Source organism: Balaenoptera musculus, chromosome 20 (genome assembly GCF_009873245.2).
Source record: "Balaenoptera musculus isolate JJ_BM4_2016_0621 chromosome 20, mBalMus1.pri.v3, whole genome shotgun sequence".
Lineage (NCBI taxonomy): Eukaryota > Metazoa > Chordata > Mammalia > Artiodactyla > Balaenopteridae > Balaenoptera > Balaenoptera musculus.
In genome coordinates, this window is record NC_045804.1 from 48,099,194 (window position 1) to 48,118,369 (window position 19,176).

Here is a 19,176-nt window from a genome sequence, read left to right on the forward strand (position 1 = left end):
CTATTTTTCAAACTTTCTGGGTATAAAAAATATAAGTTTTTGAATGTAAAAAAAATTTACTTTAAAAATATTTCCTAAAGAACAAGAGCTCAGATGCTCACCAGGTTATCCATTAATATGTTTTAGCATTATCTTCCTAAAACCTAACCAAATCCTCCTGTGGCAACTGAGAGCTGTTTCCTGGAGCTCAGGCCTCTGTGTGACTGAGAATGGCCAGCTGAGCACCCCCATACAGCAGCAGCCTTTTCTGACCTGAAGCTGACACTTGGCACAGAAACGCCCCAGGGAACCACAGTAATTCCACTAAGAAAAATCGAAGGCCTATGGCGAAAAGTAATAAAATGAAAATTATCAACTAAAATCCTACATAAAATAAACATAAGTGAGGACAAATTTAGGAACTGATTTTAGCTCAAAGGAAGTTTAAAGGGAAATAATAATTCAAGGGCAGATTTACTACCATGATATAATTGGTCAACCGTGTGTTTCCACAAAATACTTCTCTTCCAATATTCTTTGAACAAACACCAAATTCATTTCCCCTGACAAGGGAGGACAGGTGTCATAATCTCTATTTCCAAAAGGGAAGACAAATACAAGACACTGTTTTAACAACTGCACCAGATGAGAGTGCACAGGGCAGAACCAGCTGTAACTGACTGGTGGTTCTAACTCCCAGGCCAGTAAATCTGCAGCAGGAAACAGCAGCAGGAATCACCCTGGTCCCTTACTTCCAGGTCCCGGAGGAGCCACGTTTTACTGAAGCCGGTCCCTTTGCTGCACTTCTTCACCAGCAGCTTCAGCAAATCAGTCTGAAGGAAGGTAGCATGGGTCTCTTCAAAACCATGAGCCTGCCAAACAGAAAAAGAATGATCTGCAACTGCCTCAGAGTGAAGAAGGTAAGGGTCACTTGGGGAGAAGCAGGCCTCTCTGTCAGAGCCCAGTCTCAGCTAGTGGCCCAAGTTCACCTTCTGGTGAAAATTCCAGAGTCAACGGGCAGGATGAAACTCTGAACCTGAGCCATAAGCTAAGTCTGTTCGCTCTCTAATTCATTCACTCAACAAGTATTTCGGAAGCCTCATACATTCTATGTGCTGAGTCCTGTGCTAAGAACAGAGGTTTTATGTCCCACTCCTGCTCTCTACCTTCCAAAAGCTTCCCACTGCCCTGCAGACTGAAATCCGAGTCCCTATTCATGGCGGACAAGGTCCTGCAGGCCCCCTGCCTGTCTCCATGGTCTCATCTCCTCCTCGCACTGTCCTCAAGCCCTGAGGTAGCCCCTTCTGCTCCCTGACAACCAGGCCTGGAGTTGGACCTCTCCCAGGATGTAATGCTCCGCCCAGACTCCTCATCTATCACCTCAGATTTCACCTCCTCAGAAAGGCTCTTTCTGACTCATGGTGGATTTCCTTGCAGGCTCTTTGTTGTCTCCCTCGCAGTTTAGGCTGAAAGCTCCATGACAGCAGGGACCTTCTTTCTAAGTTCAACACTATGTACTCAGTTCCATCTGGCCCCTGGTGCTCAACAAATAGACAAATATTTATGGAATGAAGGATTCAAAGACAGAAATGGTCTCTGCCCTCAGAGAGTTTATTTTCTCTTTCCTACTGTAATGCAAACAACTAAAACAACAGTAGATTGTGATAAATGCCATGAAATCAACAAACAGATGTGTGGTCTCAAGCCTAAAAATATAAACTCTCAGGGCTGGGCCAGAGCTGAAATGCCATCTAGTCCAATCTCCTTGTGGTGCTTGAGTCGTTCCATGGCCTCCTCGCCAGTGTTGCCAAAGTCAGGGAACGCATAAACTTTCCAAATGAGATCCTTCTCCCATGGCTAGTTCTGTTGGAAAGATCCTCCCTATCGATGCCCCTCAGATGGTAGAAGAATCATGTTCCCCACAAGTCAAGGCTTCCCATCTCCGTGTCAATTATTGCCCAGCTCTTTAACTTGTCTGTCTTCTCTCACACCAAATGCCAAACCTATTGCTCCAAGATCCCATAAGATATTAGCTCCCTTTATTCTTCCTAGGATGAACCAGAAGGGACCGTGGTTCAGAGGGAAGTGAGAAACTGTTGAGTCAATTTTTCTTCTCATCTTCCAAGGTTATGGGCCCATCAGGTAGTGGCACCTGGTTCCATGAGGCAGGACTGAAAAATTACAGAGAACCAACTGTTGGGAAAATTCTGTTTCTTCCTTAAGGTTATCCATGTGCAAGGTGCCAATTATTTCTAAAAATAATCAAGATCCTATGATTAACCATCCATTGAAATCAGATGGTACTTCCTTCTAGTTAATACCCTGCAGGTGTTAAATCACAGCCAGATTCATCAGCAAATGGAAGAAGCTCACCACTACCTTTAGTGTTTTGTATAATCCTTTGAGGGCCAGGGACAGGACCCAAGTTGCTTCCACTGCCTCGGGACAATGGCTGTCCATGCTGGTTTGCAGAAGGTGACTGGCAATAAAGGCAAAGTGCTGGGAGTACTGGCTCAGCTGGGCCTGAGAGTTGCTGCATTCCGGTCCTCCTCCTTTCTGGACCAGCTGGTAGTCCTTCACTGAAGGGTGATGTCAGGCAGGAAAAGAAGGCACAAAAAGTACAGTTAATACTTCCTGCAGATAAGTTTCTTCCCCAGTAATGTGCCCTACTGAAGCAAGAACTGCAGACCCCAAAACACAAATCTCTCTGGCTTCAAACCTAGCCATTATATTTAAGGCCAGCTTGCAGCTGAGCACAAAAGTGGTACTGGGCCACCTACCCACCAAGCAACCAAGAGATGCAATTCACATTCCTACTACTCACACAAACAGGTTGTCTCCAAAGGTGTTGAAGGAAGTTCATAAACACAGAACACATGAGAGACTTTCATTTCAGAACAAGCCTGAGTAAAAGGGATCGGATTTACTCTCTTACATTAAACAACCAGAACCCTGGAAGAATACATGAAACGATGGTTTGCAGACATTGGGCAATAGGTAGTACAGGACGATGACCCCTGAAAGAAGGGACATAAACCAGGTAAGCCTTCCAATAGCCCTGGCTATCTGGAGACAATTTCCAGCCTGCACAGCATGGAGTGGAAATCCAAGTCCAGTTTTAATGAACTGAGGAGACAGAGGTCAGAGTTCAGGGAAGTCAAGGCAGCTAGAACTTATGGGGCAGAATATCACAGAGAAGGGAGATGCACAGAGAGAGGGGTGTGTGGGAGACCCCTCTAGATATCTACAGAGGGTTCCTCATGAGTCTTTGGCTGAATACTGATCTACACAAATGTGAGAGGAAACTATCTAGATAGGAAACTACCTAGTTCTAGGAAAGAACCGTCAAAAAGCAGTAGGCAGAACAATTCTTGGAGCTCACAAAGAACTCTGAGAATATTCTGTCTTCCCACTAGTGAGAGTGGAAGTGTCCTAGTCGGGGACAAAAAACTATTTGAAGACATAATGATCAAAAAAATCCCAAATTTGATGAAAACTATAAATCTATAGATCCAGGAGCTCTTTAAACCATCAAGCAGAAGAAACATAATGAAAATCATGCCAAGGCACATAATAATCAAAATGCTAAAAAGCAGTGATTAAGAGAAAAACCTTAAAAGCAGGCAGAGAAAAGAGACACATTTTGAAGAGTAACAGAGAATGATGGCTGACTTCATGGCAGAAACTATGCAAACCAGAAGAAAAAAGATCAATATCTTTAAGGTATTGCAAAGAAAAAACTCTTAGTCTACAATTTTTTACCTAGAAAAATTCATCTCAAAGATGAAGTCAAAGTAAATATTTCTTTGGTTTGGTAGGACGAACCAAAATAATGATTTTGTAGCAGCAGACCTACACTACAAGAGATATTAAGGGAAGTTTTTCAGGAAAAAAAAAATGATACCAGGTACACACTTGAACTTATACAAAGGAATGAAGAGCACCAGAAATGGTAAATATGTGGCTAAATATTAAAGTTATTGTTTTCTCATTTTAAGATCCCTTTTAAAGTATGTGAATTTTAAAGCAAAATAAATAATGTATTGTGAGGTTTATATCATGTAAAAGTAAAATGTGTGACAACAACAGTACAAAAGATGATGGAATAAAAATAGAAAACCTATGTTTCTTCACTATATGTGAAGTGGTAGATTGTTTGAAGATAGACCACGATGAGTTAAAGGTGTATATTATGAACCCTAATGCAACCAGTAAGAAATTATTTGAAGGTAAACTACTGTAAACCCTAAAGCAACCACTAAAAAAATAAGATATACTTTAAAGCTAATAAGCAAGAAGATAGTAGAGGGGTTTCCCTGGTGGCACAGTGGTTAAGAATCCACCTGCCAATGCAGGGGACATGGGTTCGATCCCTGGCCCAGGAAGATCGACATGCCACGGAGCAACTAAGCCCGTGTGCCACAACTACTGAGCCTGCGCTCTAGAGCCCGCGTGCCACAGCTACTGAACTCCATGCACCTAGAGCCCATGTTCTGCAACAAGAGAAGCCACGACAATGAGAAGCCTGCACACCGCAACAAAGAATAGGCCCCGCTCGCCGCAACTAGAGAAAGCCCGCGCACAGCAACGGAGACCCAACACAGCCAAAAAACAAAAAAACAAACAAACAAACAAGACAGTAGATTTGAACTCAATCATCCTGATAAGTGTATTGAATACAAATGGTCTAAACATCTCAATTAAAAGGCAGGTATTGGGGAGGGATAAATTAGGAGTTTGAGATTAACAGACATACACTACTATACATAAGACAGATAACCAACAGGGATCTACTGTATAGCACAGGAAACTATACTCAATATTTTATAATAACCTATAAAGGAAAAGAATCTGAAAAAAGAATATATATATTGAATCACTGTGCTGTAAACCTGAAACTAGAATGACATTGTAAATCAACTATACTTCCATTAAAAAAAAAACAACAAAAAAAAGGGCAGGTATTGTCAGACTGGATTAAAAAAGAAGACTCCACTATGTGCTATCTACACTTGAAATGTAAAGACACAGGGAAGTTAAAGCAAAAGAACAGAAAAAGATGCATCATGCAAATGTTAGTAACAACAACAACAAAAAGCTAGAGAGGCTACCTAAATATTAAAGTAGATTTCAGAACATGGAATATTATTAGGGATAAAAAGGAACATTTCATAATGAAATGAGAAACAGACCATACATGCAATTATAGCTGGATACCTCAACATTCCTTTCTCAGTAATCGTTAGAACAAATAGACAAAAAATCAGTAAGAGCATAGAAGCCTTGAAAAGCACTGCCAAATGACTTGATCTCAATGACATCTATAGGACACTCTACCAACAACACAGTATGTGCATTTTTTTCAAGTGCACATGGAATCTTATTTGAAACAGACTAAATTTTTGACCATAAAACAAATTGCAGTAATCTTAATAGGACTGAAATCATTCATAGTATGTTCTCTGACCACAACTCGCAATCAATAACAGAAAGATATCTGGAATATCCCCAAATATTTGGAAATTAAACAACAAAATTTTAAATAATCACCAAAGAAAGAAAAAAAATCACAAGATGAATAGAAAGTACTCTGACCTGAATGAAAATGATAACACAACATATCAAAAATTATGGATGTGGGGCTTCCCTGGTGGCGCAGTGGTTGGGAGTCTGCCTACCAATGCAGGGGACACGGGTTCGAGCCCTGGTCTGGGAGGATCCCACATGCCGCGGAGCAACTGGGCCTGTGAGCCACAATTACTGAGCCTGCGCTTCTGGAGCCTGTGCTCCGCAGCGGGAGAGGCCGCGATGATGAGAGGCCCGCGCACTGCGATGAGGAGTGGCCCCCACTTGCCGCAACTGGAGAAAGCCCTCGCACAGAAATGGGGACCCAACACAGCCATAAATAAATAAATAAAACCCAAAAGTTTAAAAAAAAAAAAATTATGGATGTGGATAAAGCCACACCTAACAGGAAATTCACAGCATTAAAATGCTTCTATCGACAAAAAAAGAAAGGTCTCAAATCAGTGATTTAGACTTCCACTTTAAGAAACCAGAAAAAGAAAAAAGAGCAAACTAAACTCAAAGCAAGAAGAAATAAGGAAATTAATAACGGAAAGATAGAAATCAATAAAAGAGAAAACAGATATAACAGAGAAAAATCAATGAAACCAAAAGCTGGTCCTTGGCAAAGATCCAGTAAATTGATAAATCTCTGGCTAGTCTAGGAAACAAACAAAAAAAAGATACAAATTACCAAAACCAGGAATGAGAAGAGGCATCTGATACCCCATGTGAGGTTCAGAGAAATTAAGGATCTACATTTTATAAGACCCAAATTTATCCCATAAGTGAATGGAGAGATATACCATGCTCCCAAGTCAAAAGACTCAGTATTGGTAAGATGTCAGTTCTCCCAAATGGACTATAGATTCAATACAATGCCAATCAAAAGTCCAGCAGGTTCTTTAATAGAAACTGACAAGCTGATTCTAAAATTATACAGAAAGACAAAGGAACTAGACTAGCCAACAATTCTGAAGAATAACAAAGTTGGAGGACCTGATTTCAACACTCAGGAGAAATCTACAACAGTAAAGACAATGTGGTATTTGCATAAGGACAGATATATAGATTAATGGAACATAACAGAATCCACAAATAGACACAAACATACATGGGTCAATTAATTTTCACAAAGTTGCCAAGATAATTCAATGAAGAAAGAATTGTCTGTTCAACAAATGGTCATAGAACAATGGGATAGTCACATGCAAACAAACAAACAAACAAATAAATAAACCTTGACTTTTACATTGCACAGTACACAAAAATAGCACAGACAGTGCCTAGTGCTGAAACTGAATGATAAAGCAGATTATTTCAAGAGCAGACCTGGGCACACAATGATGTACCTTCACTGTTCTATTGATGAAACAAAATGGAAAGTGACATGAATGCCAATACAATTATGTGAAGTTATTTTACAGTCCTGTAGCCACCTGACTCCATCATATATTTAAATTACCCATTAGAAAACAAATGACACTGGCAAATGAAAAAAGTAAATGTTCAGAACCTAAACATCTAGCCAACCCAAAAACACAGAGCCATATACACAAAATAACAGTGTGGAAAGGGCCTTCAAAGTGATTCCAATTCAACCACATCACCTCAGAGACAAGCAAAAAGAAGTTCAGGGAGCTATAACTTGTTTTTTAAAAATTCACACGCAGGGGCAAGAACCAAGATATCTTAACTGATTTTAGGGTATACAGAGATTAGACAACTGTCTCTCATTCTTAGAAAAAATAATTATGCTTGGGACCTGTTTTCCTCTTCCGGGTTTTGACATTGACGATCACAGCCCTGTTCTTCTCAGTAAAGTGCTTCAAGATGATCACATTATGTGGTTCATTGGCATTATCCATATAAACACAGCGGGTCCCCGCGCAGAGGACCTAAACATGACACAGACAGAAAAGGCAACTCAGCAGCACATACAGCACAGTGCCTTTTGCTTGTGCCGCTGACTTCAACAAGCACTCAAGGACAGGGTTCTTCCCATCTCTAAGTCCAGGGCCTGGCACAGGCCTGGCACAGAATTGGTTTAAGTGCTTGCTGGATAAAGCCATGTTTTCACAGTTCTCTTCGTCCCAACCAGTTGAGAGACGTGAAAAGTAGAAATGAGATCAAGATGAATGCCAAAGTGAACAACTGTATTTTGAAGTTCTCTGTAATTTAATATATTACAGTTACCTATTATTCAAAGCCAAGAAAATGAATCAAATGGCTAAACTGTTAAAAATGCAAGTTGAACAAACCATCCCATAATCTTGAAAATATACCAATACTGTAAAGGCAAATTATACAACTAAAGAAAAAAAAACTTCCAAAGATATATACGCTGTGCACGTGATGAAGAGGAGGCCAGGCCTTCAGTGGCGTACCTGGGGGAAGCCGACCAGCACCAGCAGCGTGAAGATGTTGGTGTGCTTCAGCTGGAAAGGCAGCTGCTTGATGCAGTGGTCTGTGAAGGTGGCAATGACGTCACGCCACAGGGGGGCGCTGTTGAGTGACCGCAGGATCTCCGCCATGGAGCAGGCCCAGTCCAAGCCCACGCGGCTAGAAGGCAAGAGCTCCATTAGATGGCAGCGCACAGGCTCCAAATTCAACTCATCAGGTCGCCACACTCTAAGGCAGACCCGGAAGCAGGCCAATGAGCCATTCATTATATTAATTTAGAAACTACCAGAACGTTAGACAACTCTTTATCTGATCAGGAGCCTACTCCTCTATTCTTCCTTTCCTTAAAGGTTTCCTTTAAATCATGAATACATTGTTGTGCTTTATCAAATGATTTTTCTTCACTGGTTGATATGATCACATTGTACTCCCTCACTCCCATTTTGGTTGTTGTTAATGTAGTGATTTTAAAACTGTAAACCCTCCTTGATTTCCTGGAATTAATGTAAAGTAGTCAAAAACAAAACAAACAAACAAATAAACTACCAGAATGATGTTTTTGATATAATGATAAGTGTGTGTGGGGGGGATATCAAGATTTGTTACTTATATATACTCAAGTCTACAGCTATGCTTTTAAAAATCTCTATAAAAGGTCACGCACACATATGCACTTGTGCACACTCACATTCACGCACAGGAAATATATACTAAAATAGCACCAGGGAGTTCCCTGGTGGCCTAGTGGTTAGGATTCTGGGCTTTCACTGCCATGGTCCAGGTTCAATCCCTGGTCAGGGGGCTGAGATCCTGCAAGCAGTGTGGTGGCAGTGGGGAGAATAAAACAGCACCAGATGCATTGATGTGGTACAAGGCAAGGTGATTTTTTCCCCTCATTTTGGTTTTCCAAATTAGGTATTGTGATTATGTTACTTTTATATAATGAAAATAGATCTATTTTCTTCAACCCCAAAGCCTACACTTATTACTCTCAGGAAAGAACAAACCAGAATATATACCACCAGAGAGTGCCCAGACTGCACAGCTGTCTTAATGTGGGTTTTAAGCGCAGTTTTAATGTTGGTTGACAGTGTTGCTAATAAAACAAATTCCACTCTCACAAAAGATCCCTAGACAAGAGCACGGAAGCACGCTGAAATTAATCAACAGCCAGATCACTGACCTAAAGAAATGAACACCAAGGTGGGGTGGAGCGGGGGTGGCTACCTGTCCAGACACACAGCTCCCAGGCTGAAGAGCAGGTGGGTGGTCTTCCAGCCATCTGGCACAATGGAACTGTCCCCTGCTGCAAACAGGTTGTGTTTGGCTGAGAGGACCTTGGTCACTGCGGCATCTACCTCCACTGGTGAAAGGCGGATGATTAACTGGCCGAGAAGACCCAGGGTGAGGTGATATGTTTCATTCAGGTGGCCTGCGTTTGAGATGACGACCTGGAACATGAGTGGGAGCACGTGCTCCAGGTCTATCAGGGGGACTGTGGGATCCTGTCGAGAGAGGAGAAGAATCTGTTCAATACAAAAATCTATGTAACCACACCAACTAAACACTCCATCTCCTTCATGTAGTATTTATAACTGGCCTGGTGCCAAAGGAATTATGCAGTGTCTTTCACAAATGGCTTAGGGACAATCGACTGTGAAATAAACATTCTCAGGTATCATCTTACAATCCTACTTTAATTTATAATCCTACCCCAGGGATATACAGATGACTGCAATTAACAGTTAATTTCAGTATATGGCTTTCCAAAAATTTTTTCTATGCATAACACTACCCACCCCACCCCCCCTTTTTTTAAATGCCAATTTGTCTCTTACCGAGTTTAAGGGAGGTAACATGGCTGCTAATAATCCCAAAATCCTCTTCTGGGAACACTCAGCAAACACCTGCTCAGGGCTTGGAGTAACTGCCTTTTCCTCAATGGGCTTCTGACACGATGCTTCTGAATTTTCAGCATCTGAGTTGTAAAACACCAAGCTTTCAGATTTTGCCAGGTTCTATGTGTGTATGAAGAGGCAAGTAAACCACTGCACTGTTCCTGTGCCACTACAGAATCAAGCTGGGACTTTAAAAACCTATTGCTGAACACGTCTTACTCAAGGAGGTCTGTCCTGATCACCCTGGTTTAAGGTTAAGCCCGCCCTCCGATCTCTCCCAGCCCCTCTGCGCTCTCCATTCCCCTGCTCTTTTGCGCTCATGGCATTTAATTACCTTTTAACACACCATATTATTTGATACTGATTGATTTACCGTCTGGCTTCCCTTCTAGATTTTTGGTTTTGTCAATGATGTATCACAAACACCTAGAAATGTGTCTGGAGCACAGCAGCTACTCAGTAAATACTCGATGGATGACTAAACTGTACGTGAACCGGGACGCTGCTCCTCAGAGGAATCAGACCAGAGTGGATTTTGATGACCTGCATTGACATCGAGTGTCAAACTGTTTTCTGGACCTTAGAATTATAGGCCCTGCAGAGGTAAGCGTCAGCCCCGTCTGAGAGCTGGCCCCACGGACGGGGCAGGATGCCGGCGCTCACCCCTGCCTGTCACAGAGCGGCCACGTGGGGAGGATCCCGCCTCCCCGGGCCCCCCTGAGGACAGGCTGACATTCGCTGCCGGCGCTCCTTCTGCCCACAGCGCCCCCTCTCCTGGCTCCTCAGTCGCCCTGAAACAGCCCTGACCTTGCGCTGTCATCCCCAGCAGGTGTCCGAGGGCCTCCAGCAGAGTGCACAGCACCTCTCCACTTCCACCTTCCAGTGCTCCACTCCCTCCCTACACACCTGCCCCCCAAGGGACTGCCTGGATTCTCTGGGGGTTCTCACTCTGGGGCCTTTGCTCGTGTAGTTCTTTCTGCCCTGAATGCCCTCCCCCCCAGTAGATCTCAGCACATTCAAGGTCCCGTGCAGGCCTTATTTACAAGGGCTTTACACTGACACAACCTGTTCCAGCTACACACCCATCACCGCTAACACCCACTTGGGCCTCTCTCCTGGACAGAATCACATCCCAGCTCAAATGAGTTACACACACCTTTGTCTTAAACCCTTCCAGACTGTCAGCACTGTGAGGGCAGGAGCTATGTGTCTATTTGTCTGACTTGGTCCCTGTTTCATCCCCAGGGCCTAGCATAGTGCTTGGCACAGAGAAGGCACTCAGTAAATTAGGGAATGAACAAGGTAGGAAAGCAGGCAAGATGAAGGAAAGATGACTTTCAAAGTGTTATCAGTACCATCTGATGCAGAACTGAGAAACCATGCACCCTTGCGTGCTAGCCAATTTTAAATTGTGTGCAAGAAATAAGTCAGGGACGGGTATGCGTGCATTTTAAGATGAAAGAGATCAAGGTAACTGTCAAAGAGTCTTTACCTGGAAGTTCTGTAGATGCGCGGGCATCTGCAGGTGAGTCTGAAATCTGCGTCTGGCAGGAAGGACCCTTCAGTAATGATGCACCTTCCCCTGCCTTGCTCCTCTGCTTGCAGTCTAAAGGTGTGACTTCCTTAGGGACATCCCTCTTCCCCTAAAAACAAAACGGTGAGCGTAAAAGAATTAAAGTTTCTTTCTTATAAAAGTTTACTTGTTAATATAATACAACTTTTAAAATCACTAGCCAATCAGTCTTCACAAACAAAAATACTTTTGAATTAGAGAATGCCCCTCGTTTCTGATGATAAATCTGTACTCTAATTAAGACAGTAATCACTGCATCACATCCCCCCAACACCTTCCAAATGCCACTCTGTCAGAGCCTGCAGTCACATAAGCAATGGCTCTGGTACAAACCTCTAACACATTCTATTTATCTTCCAGAAGCCAGGTATGGACAGTTCTTCTCTTGGGGAAAAAGAAAAAAAACAAAGGTGTGGATTTCCTTCTAGCACAGTAAGCTGACTTTACACTTTTGAGAATTCCATTTTGGCAGAGAGACTTACAAAGGGGGCCCTCATTGGAGCTGGGAGGGTTTTCCAGACTCAGGAGTCTGGCAGTGAGCTGCCCAGACTGGCAGGGTGACAGTCCTTGACCTGAATTTCCTTAGGAGTCACTCAGAGTCACCCCAAAAATCACCTGCACTCCCTGGGCCCTCAGGGTACTTTTCCTTGCTGTCACACAGGCTTATATGTGGAAACCAGGCCAGGCAGGAAGTCTTCTGCGCATGGTGGAGGCATCCTAGCTCCACAGAGTCTGCGAAGGCAGGACACTTTGGAGCCAAAGATGGAGCGCTGTCCAACACTAAACACTCACGAGAAGATCCTGGCATCTCCCAGCGGCAGCTGACTTATCCTCCCCTCTCCAGATACTGTAACCTCAACAATCAATCCTACCCTCAACACCCCCCTAAGAAGAAAGTGGCTATAAGACTGTCCAAGAGATTTGCCCGATGCACACCATGGAACCAAGACACAGAATGGAACTTGAATCTAAGCTTGAAACTGATCACAGCACCAGTTCTGTTTGACCACAGGATGATAGGAGCTTTCTGAGGTTTGTGGTAATCCTGCATCGAGCAAGTCCATCAGCGACATTTTTACAACATACTTTTTTAATTAAGGCATTCTCTATATTGCCCAAGATGCAGAAGAAAAAATGGAAATGGAAGAGAAAAAGTGGGCGCTTGAAGAGTGGACTGGAAACTGGAGTACCATTTACTTGGCTGCCAACAATGAAAACACGGTAAGTGAAAATGGACCACTAAGGATGCACTTCTGCTTATTAACGAGTCATCCAATGGTGACATCGGGGTCACCTTTTATCGAAGGGTTAATTGTACATGTCAAAGCTTCAGCCTCCTTGCGAAAAAATCCTGTGGCTATCTGGTTCAGCATGCTCTACTCAGGGAGGGACTATTTACACACACTTCCTGATTGCAGGAAGGTATGTATTATTTTTCTAGTCAACATAAGTGAGGATGGCTTCATGACTTCCCTGACGATGGCCCTTGCCAAAGGCCATGATCTGAGCCCTGAAGACTATGAGGTTTTCAAAGAAAAGACAAAGCAAATGGCTGTTCCAGTCAAAAATATCATTAAAGTCAGTGACACAGATACCTGCCCCCGTGACACTAATTAGCGACTCCTCCCTGTCCTCATGTCACTGTCGGTTTTTCCCTATGTTAAGTCAGCTAACTGCTTTCTGCATCTGGAAGATAACACATCTAGATCATGAATCGACACATTATCAGCTTCATCCACACGAAGACAAATGTGCCTTTACTTTCCACTGTGTCCCCTACCTTCTCTCTCCCCTATGAAGCTGAGATCCATAGACCTGACCTTTTTTCCCGGCTCTGTTCCTGACTTGTTTCTTGATCTTGGATTTCTCAATCTCTATGTAAGTTTAAATACAGTTATTTAATAGGAGAAAAAAAAAAGATTGTCCAAAAAGGGGACCGAGATTGGGAGAGCTACCTGCCTTGTTAAAAATGTACCCTCTGAAAAGATCTCCAACACCATACTCTCTGTACTATGTGGCCCTTTGTGAAAACAATATAATTCCAAAGTTCTGGCTGATAATGTTAGTCTTGATCTTCTTTCCTGTTATCACAGGACTCCAAAGAGCCACTGCAGTTGCACCACATGGCACTCAAGAGGGTCTCATTACTGGCCAGAGGCCGTTGTAGACAGATGATGTCTCTGGCTGAGACTGCTTTCTCAGTTGTTTAAAACAAAAAGTATCTCTAGACATTAGAGGGAAGGAGGGACAATACCCTTAATACAGCCTAGGACTGGCCAGAAACGCATAGAAGTTCAAAAACAAGTAATTTGTACTCAGGGCCCAAACAGGATATGGTTCTTAGGGCCACTGTAGTGGGGACATTTGGGTTCTTTTGTGGGCACAGTGTTGGAAACTGCAATTTGCTAGATAGAAGACTAAGAGCCAGAGCCAGAGGCAGGGTACCCTGGGTGTACCCAGCTGCTGATGGGACGAGGATCCAAAAGGTAGGGACACCTCAGGAATAAAAATAATGCCCTGGGAGATCCTTAGAAAAAGGCTGATTCCAGTCCCTAGGCAGGGAAAGCCTAAGATAAGCCTGAAACATCTTTTTGTATCAAAAATTAAGAAAGTGCTCAAAGAATAATGGAGACATATCAAAAGGGCACAAAAGCCAGCTGGAAGTTTCCATTGGCCAAACACAGGACAATTTGAGCATCAAAATAAGTAATAAAAAGTAAAAGATTTTAATCCATTGAATAAAAAAAATTCATGGAGTCCATTTTCATATAAATAAATGAATAAGTAGATACATGGGGAGCGCTGTGCTGATGGGTAGCATAAGATGCTGGGAGCCCACAAGAAGATACAATTATTCCCAGGCTCAAAGGTGAAGACAAGACTGCTGATTTATCCTGTCTCTGCTGATAATGTTCTTTCTGCCCCACCATAATCTGTGGGTGGGTACAATGCTGCCTGGAGAAGGGGTTTTGTGGTCAAAACAGGCTTGAAGGTTATTATGTCACCTGTCCTGTGCTGGCTCTCTGGCGGAATGAAGCTAATAGAATTTTCGAGTTTTTGCCAGCCATCTTTGCTTTTGCCTTCCTCTAAATGACAACAGGATCCCAGTGAGCTATAACTGCCAAATGGGGATCCTCCACAACAGAGACAGAGGACAGAAACAGCAGCAGCACTTAAGGCAAACAAAGCCAGGGGCATTTACAGCACCAGCTCAAACTTTGGAGGCAGCATCGTGGAAGCTCTGCTTGCTCTTCCACAGAACAATCTCAATGTCACTGTCACAGGTTCCACCTGGATCCAGGAAGGCTTTTCTTCTACTTACACAAGCATTTGTAAACTACTGTAAACTACATACGTAAACTACTCGGTAGGTAGTAAGCAATTAGTATCACCTATTTGTTGGCTGAATATAAAAATAGTTTCACATACATAGTGTTCACCATAGGTCAGGAACCAACCTCTTTAGGTGCATAATCTTGTTCAATTCTTATAAAAACCACAGGAGGCAGGGAACAGGAGTAATTAACACTGACAGGGAACTTAATATGAACACTGCTTTTCTTAAAAAAATGTTTACTTATTTATCTATTTATTTATTTGGTTGTGTCAGGTCTTAGTTGCGGCATGCAGGATCTTTGCTGCTGCGTGAGGAAATCTTCGTTCCAGCATGCGGGCTCTTCACTGTGGCATGCGGGATCTTCAGCTGTCGCATGCAGGATCTTAGTTGTGGCATGCAGGATCTTAGTTGCGGCATGCGGGATCTAGCTCCCCGACCAGGGACTGAACCCAGGCCCCCTGCACTGGGAGCACGGAGTCTTAACCACTGGACCATCGGGGAAGTTCCTGAACACTGTTTTAAGCACTTTACAGACATTAATTCAATGTATGTCATGCATGTAAATCCTCACAACAATCCTAAGGAATAGGTATTATCATTATTATCCTTCCATTTTTACCGACGAGAAAACCAAAGCGAAGAGATTCTGGTGACGTGCCCAGGGTCTGACAGAGGATCTGCACCCAGGCAATCTGGGTCACGAGCCTATACCGTTAGCCTCTGTACTCCAGTCCCTCATGTGAAAGCTCTGAGCTCACCCGTGATTCTGCCCAGGGAAGGACTGTTACTTACACTGCGGTGCACAAATGGGCCTGCATCGGCTGGCTCCACAGCAGCCTGGATGGCTTTTTTCTCTGGCTGCTCCTCTGATGTTTGGGTGGGCACAGTGACTGGTGGGGCCTGCTTTTCTGAAGTAGAGTCACCGTCTGGCAATATGCCAAGAAGAGCTAGAGCTTTAAGACCTACATGGGGAGCAAATAAGAGAATGGTTAGAAGTTTTATAATAAGGATTATTCCCTGCAAATGCCATAAATCACTTTGCTACTATATGGAAGTACATGGCTGAGTTCTCCACAAACTGAACCAAAGAGTACTCAGTCCAACCCTCCACCCGCCCACCCCGCCCCGCCACGGCTGTCCAAATCTACTCAGCTCCTAATTTCAGACACCGAAAGTTTCGATAGTGGGGGATACTTGTACTTTATTAACAACAGAGGACAAAAGATACAATAGGATTGTCTGTTTAGAAAATCATAAACATTAAAATTTTGTAGTAGCCCCACACAGCCAGACTTCTAAATTTCCACTGGCAAATAGATAACAAAATAGCTCTGAAGCACTGGTATTACCCACCTGCTACTTCATCCAAGTCTGATTTCCCTAATGTTTATTAGAATGGGGAGTTAGTCCATTATTCTGAAAGGAATTTAAATTACTCAGAAGTTGAACATTCACATTATTTTTCTCCTTGGCACCCCTCAGTAGAAGCAAAGTCATCTAGATATTTTATTAGTCAAACTTTTTTTAAAAAATATTTATTTATTTACTTATTTGGCTGCGCCGGGCCTTAGTTGCGGCACGCAGGATCTTCGTTGCGGTGTGCAGGATCTTTAGTTGCAGCATGCAGGATCTTTAGTTGTGGCATGTGGGCTCTTAGTTGTGGCATGTGGGACCTAGTTCCCTGACCAGGGATTGAACCTGGGCCCCCTGCTTTGGGAGTGCGGAGTCTTAACCGCTGGACAACTGGGGAAGTCCCTAATCAAACTATTTTAGTTATAATTAGCTCTCATCTAGAACACAGTTGTGTGGAAGTAGATTTGCACTCCAGGTTAAAAAAAGGCTGCATTCCTTTGGCAAAGTTAAGTCTGGTGTATTCAAATACTAAATACTTCATCCCCAGACATCAAGAGTTTTAATTATTAATTTTTTTTACATCTTCATGAAATATTTTAGAGAAACTAAATGCTACTTTAATGCCAACATTTCTCTCAAATGAATCTGGGGATTTTTAAAAAAAAAAAAAAAAAAAATATATATATATATATATATTTATATTTTATTTATTTATTTATTTATTTATTTATTTATTTATGCATGCATGCTGCACTGGGTCTTAGTTGCAGCATGTGGGATCTAGTTCCCCGACCAGGGATCGAAGCCGGGCCCCCTGCATTGGGAACACGCATTCTTACCCACTGGACCACCAGGGAAGTCCTGCATCTGGGGATTTAAAATTAGGTTCCACTCCAGGGTGAGCACCTCTTGTGGAAAACTGGGTTTTACTGCCTCTGAACTGAGCACTGCATTTCACTTCTGCTGGGGCTGTCGCTTCACAAGCAGCTGAGGGGTGGTCTGGTTTCCATGCATGAGGAACAATTACCTTTTCCCTGGTGAGCCTTCATCAGACAGTCACCGACGAGCTGCATGCACTGGCTCCGCAGGGTGGCAGCACTGCTGCGGGCCTGGGGATCCAGCTTTTCGCCATCCACGTCCTCGGCGCTGGCCAGGTGGGTGCTATAGAGAGCCAGGGCGGCGAAGAGCAGCCAGGAGTAGTTGTGGATGTAGGGCTGGATGAGCCTCTGCCGGTCGCTGATCCGGATGGTCACCATCGGATGGGCAGTGATACTGTGGGTAGGCAAGTGGCTGCAAAGGCAAGACATTTTTAAGGCCTACAGGCCTTTGTGAGCCCCCAAAAAGGGAGAATGGGGCCTCAGGGGACCACCTGCATGGTCACGACTGGGCATCAGGTACCTCTAAGACTGTGGTTATTGAAAATTTAAAGACAGGGCTTCCCTGGTGGCGCAATGGTTAAGAATCCGCCTGCCAATGCAGGGGACACAGGTTCAAGCCCTGGTCCGGGAAGATCCCACATGCCGCAGAGCAACTAGGCCCGTGTGCCACAACTACTGAGCCCACGCGCCACAACTACTGAAGCCCGCACGCCTAGAGCCCATTCTCCGCAACAAGAGAAGCCACCGCAATGAGAAACCCGTGCACTGCAACGAAGAGTAGCCCCTGCTCGCCGCAACTAGAGAAAGCCCGCGCATAGCAACGAAGACCCAATGCAGCCAAAAATAAATAAATAAAATTAATAAATTTATATTAAAAAAATTTTAAAGATGGGTATGGGCCCTCTCTTCAGAAAAATGAACAAACACTGCACATTCCATTTTGGGATTTCACAACCCCCAGAAGACTGTCTATGGAAACCAGGTGAAGTAAGAATTCCTTATTGTGAAGTTTCGCAGGGTGTGGTTATAGCATTTTGGTAACGTGAGAAAATGACCATAATCTTTAGAGATGGATATGAAGTATGCAGGAAGGAAATGATTTAAGGTCTGGAATTTGCTTTAAAATACTTTAACAAAGGGAAAAAAAAAAAAAAAGAATAAGCTAAGCACACATAGCAAAATATTCCTAATTGTTGAGTCTGGGTCATTGTTACATGAAGATTCATTGTACTACTCTCTTTACTTGTGGGTATGTTTGAAATTTTTTATAATGCAAGTTTTTTTTTAATTATTAAAAAAAAGGCAAAGGAATACATGAAGAAAAGTTTACCAGGCTAGAGGTCATCTGAGACATACCCATAGGAATATTTCTTGGCCGCATAGCATCCATAGCAAAGGTCAAAGTCATCGCACACATTGCAATTCATCCTCCGGCCTATGATCAAACCCTGGCAGTGGTCACACGTAAACTCCATGTTGACCATTTCGTGGTCATCTCCGTGGCCCTCAGGCTTCACCCCGCCTGGGGGAAAAACAGCAGCGTGAGGTGGATTGGGCAAAGGGCTCTTAGAAGGGCTAGTTTCCAAACCCAAACCAACCCCAGAAGAAGCAGGGTTGTTCCCAACAGACTGATCGGGGCGCCACGGGCCACAAGCATCTTCTGGAGACCAAGGGTTCCCCAGGTGGCTCTTAGCATATGCACGATGTTCTTGGCATGGAACATCTTAGCAATGGTACCGTGCATTGACCCTGCTTTTCCAGCGCAATACGGAGTCTGATCAAACAGGTCACCAATCCCATCATGACCTCCATCTGGCAGCACAAGTCCACACACCAATTTGTGGGCTGTCTCCCATGACCCCTCCTCTAACAAATATTGGTGTATTCTTCTTAACAGGCACTGAGAAGTTATCAGGTATTTGCTCTTACTTTTTCATTCCCGAATCACAGATGAAAACAGACTCCATAACCACAGACCCACTGAGTGAGAAAGAACGTTAGTCACGAAAGAGACTGACAGCTCTGGTCTCCTTCTTACTCTGAGTCCAATGGGTCTCTGAGCCCCGTCATACACCCTGCTCAATGCTCCTTACCTCTGAACCACTTCAGTTCCCACTGCCAGGAACCCAGTCCAGGCACTAATCCCCTTGTCACTACTGTGATTGATTTCCTAAAGGAAACTCTTACATG

At 43.5% G+C, this 19,176-nt stretch overlaps 1 protein-coding gene across 3 annotated transcripts in view; it reads right to left on the minus strand.

Annotated features, from left to right (window-relative positions):
- Positions 1 to 19,176, minus strand: part of ZZEF1 (zinc finger ZZ-type and EF-hand domain containing 1) — a 113,732-nt gene that overhangs the window by 16,219 nt on the left and 78,337 nt on the right. For all 3 annotated transcript variants that reach the window (XM_036836311.1, XM_036836312.1, XM_036836313.1), the window contains exons 35-44: positions 18,343 to 18,508; positions 17,136 to 17,398; positions 15,548 to 15,717; positions 11,338 to 11,488; positions 9,786 to 9,925; positions 9,175 to 9,452; positions 7,932 to 8,106; positions 7,310 to 7,442; positions 2,359 to 2,558; positions 732 to 851 (exon numbers count right to left, since the gene is read on the minus strand). In XM_036836311.1, coding sequence (XP_036692206.1) covers positions 732 to 851; positions 2,359 to 2,558; positions 7,310 to 7,442; positions 7,932 to 8,106; positions 9,175 to 9,452; positions 9,786 to 9,925; positions 11,338 to 11,488; positions 15,548 to 15,717; positions 17,136 to 17,398; positions 18,343 to 18,508 — 1,796 coding nt within the window. The remainder of the gene's footprint in view (positions 1 to 731; positions 852 to 2,358; positions 2,559 to 7,309; positions 7,443 to 7,931; positions 8,107 to 9,174; positions 9,453 to 9,785; positions 9,926 to 11,337; positions 11,489 to 15,547; positions 15,718 to 17,135; positions 17,399 to 18,342; positions 18,509 to 19,176) is intronic.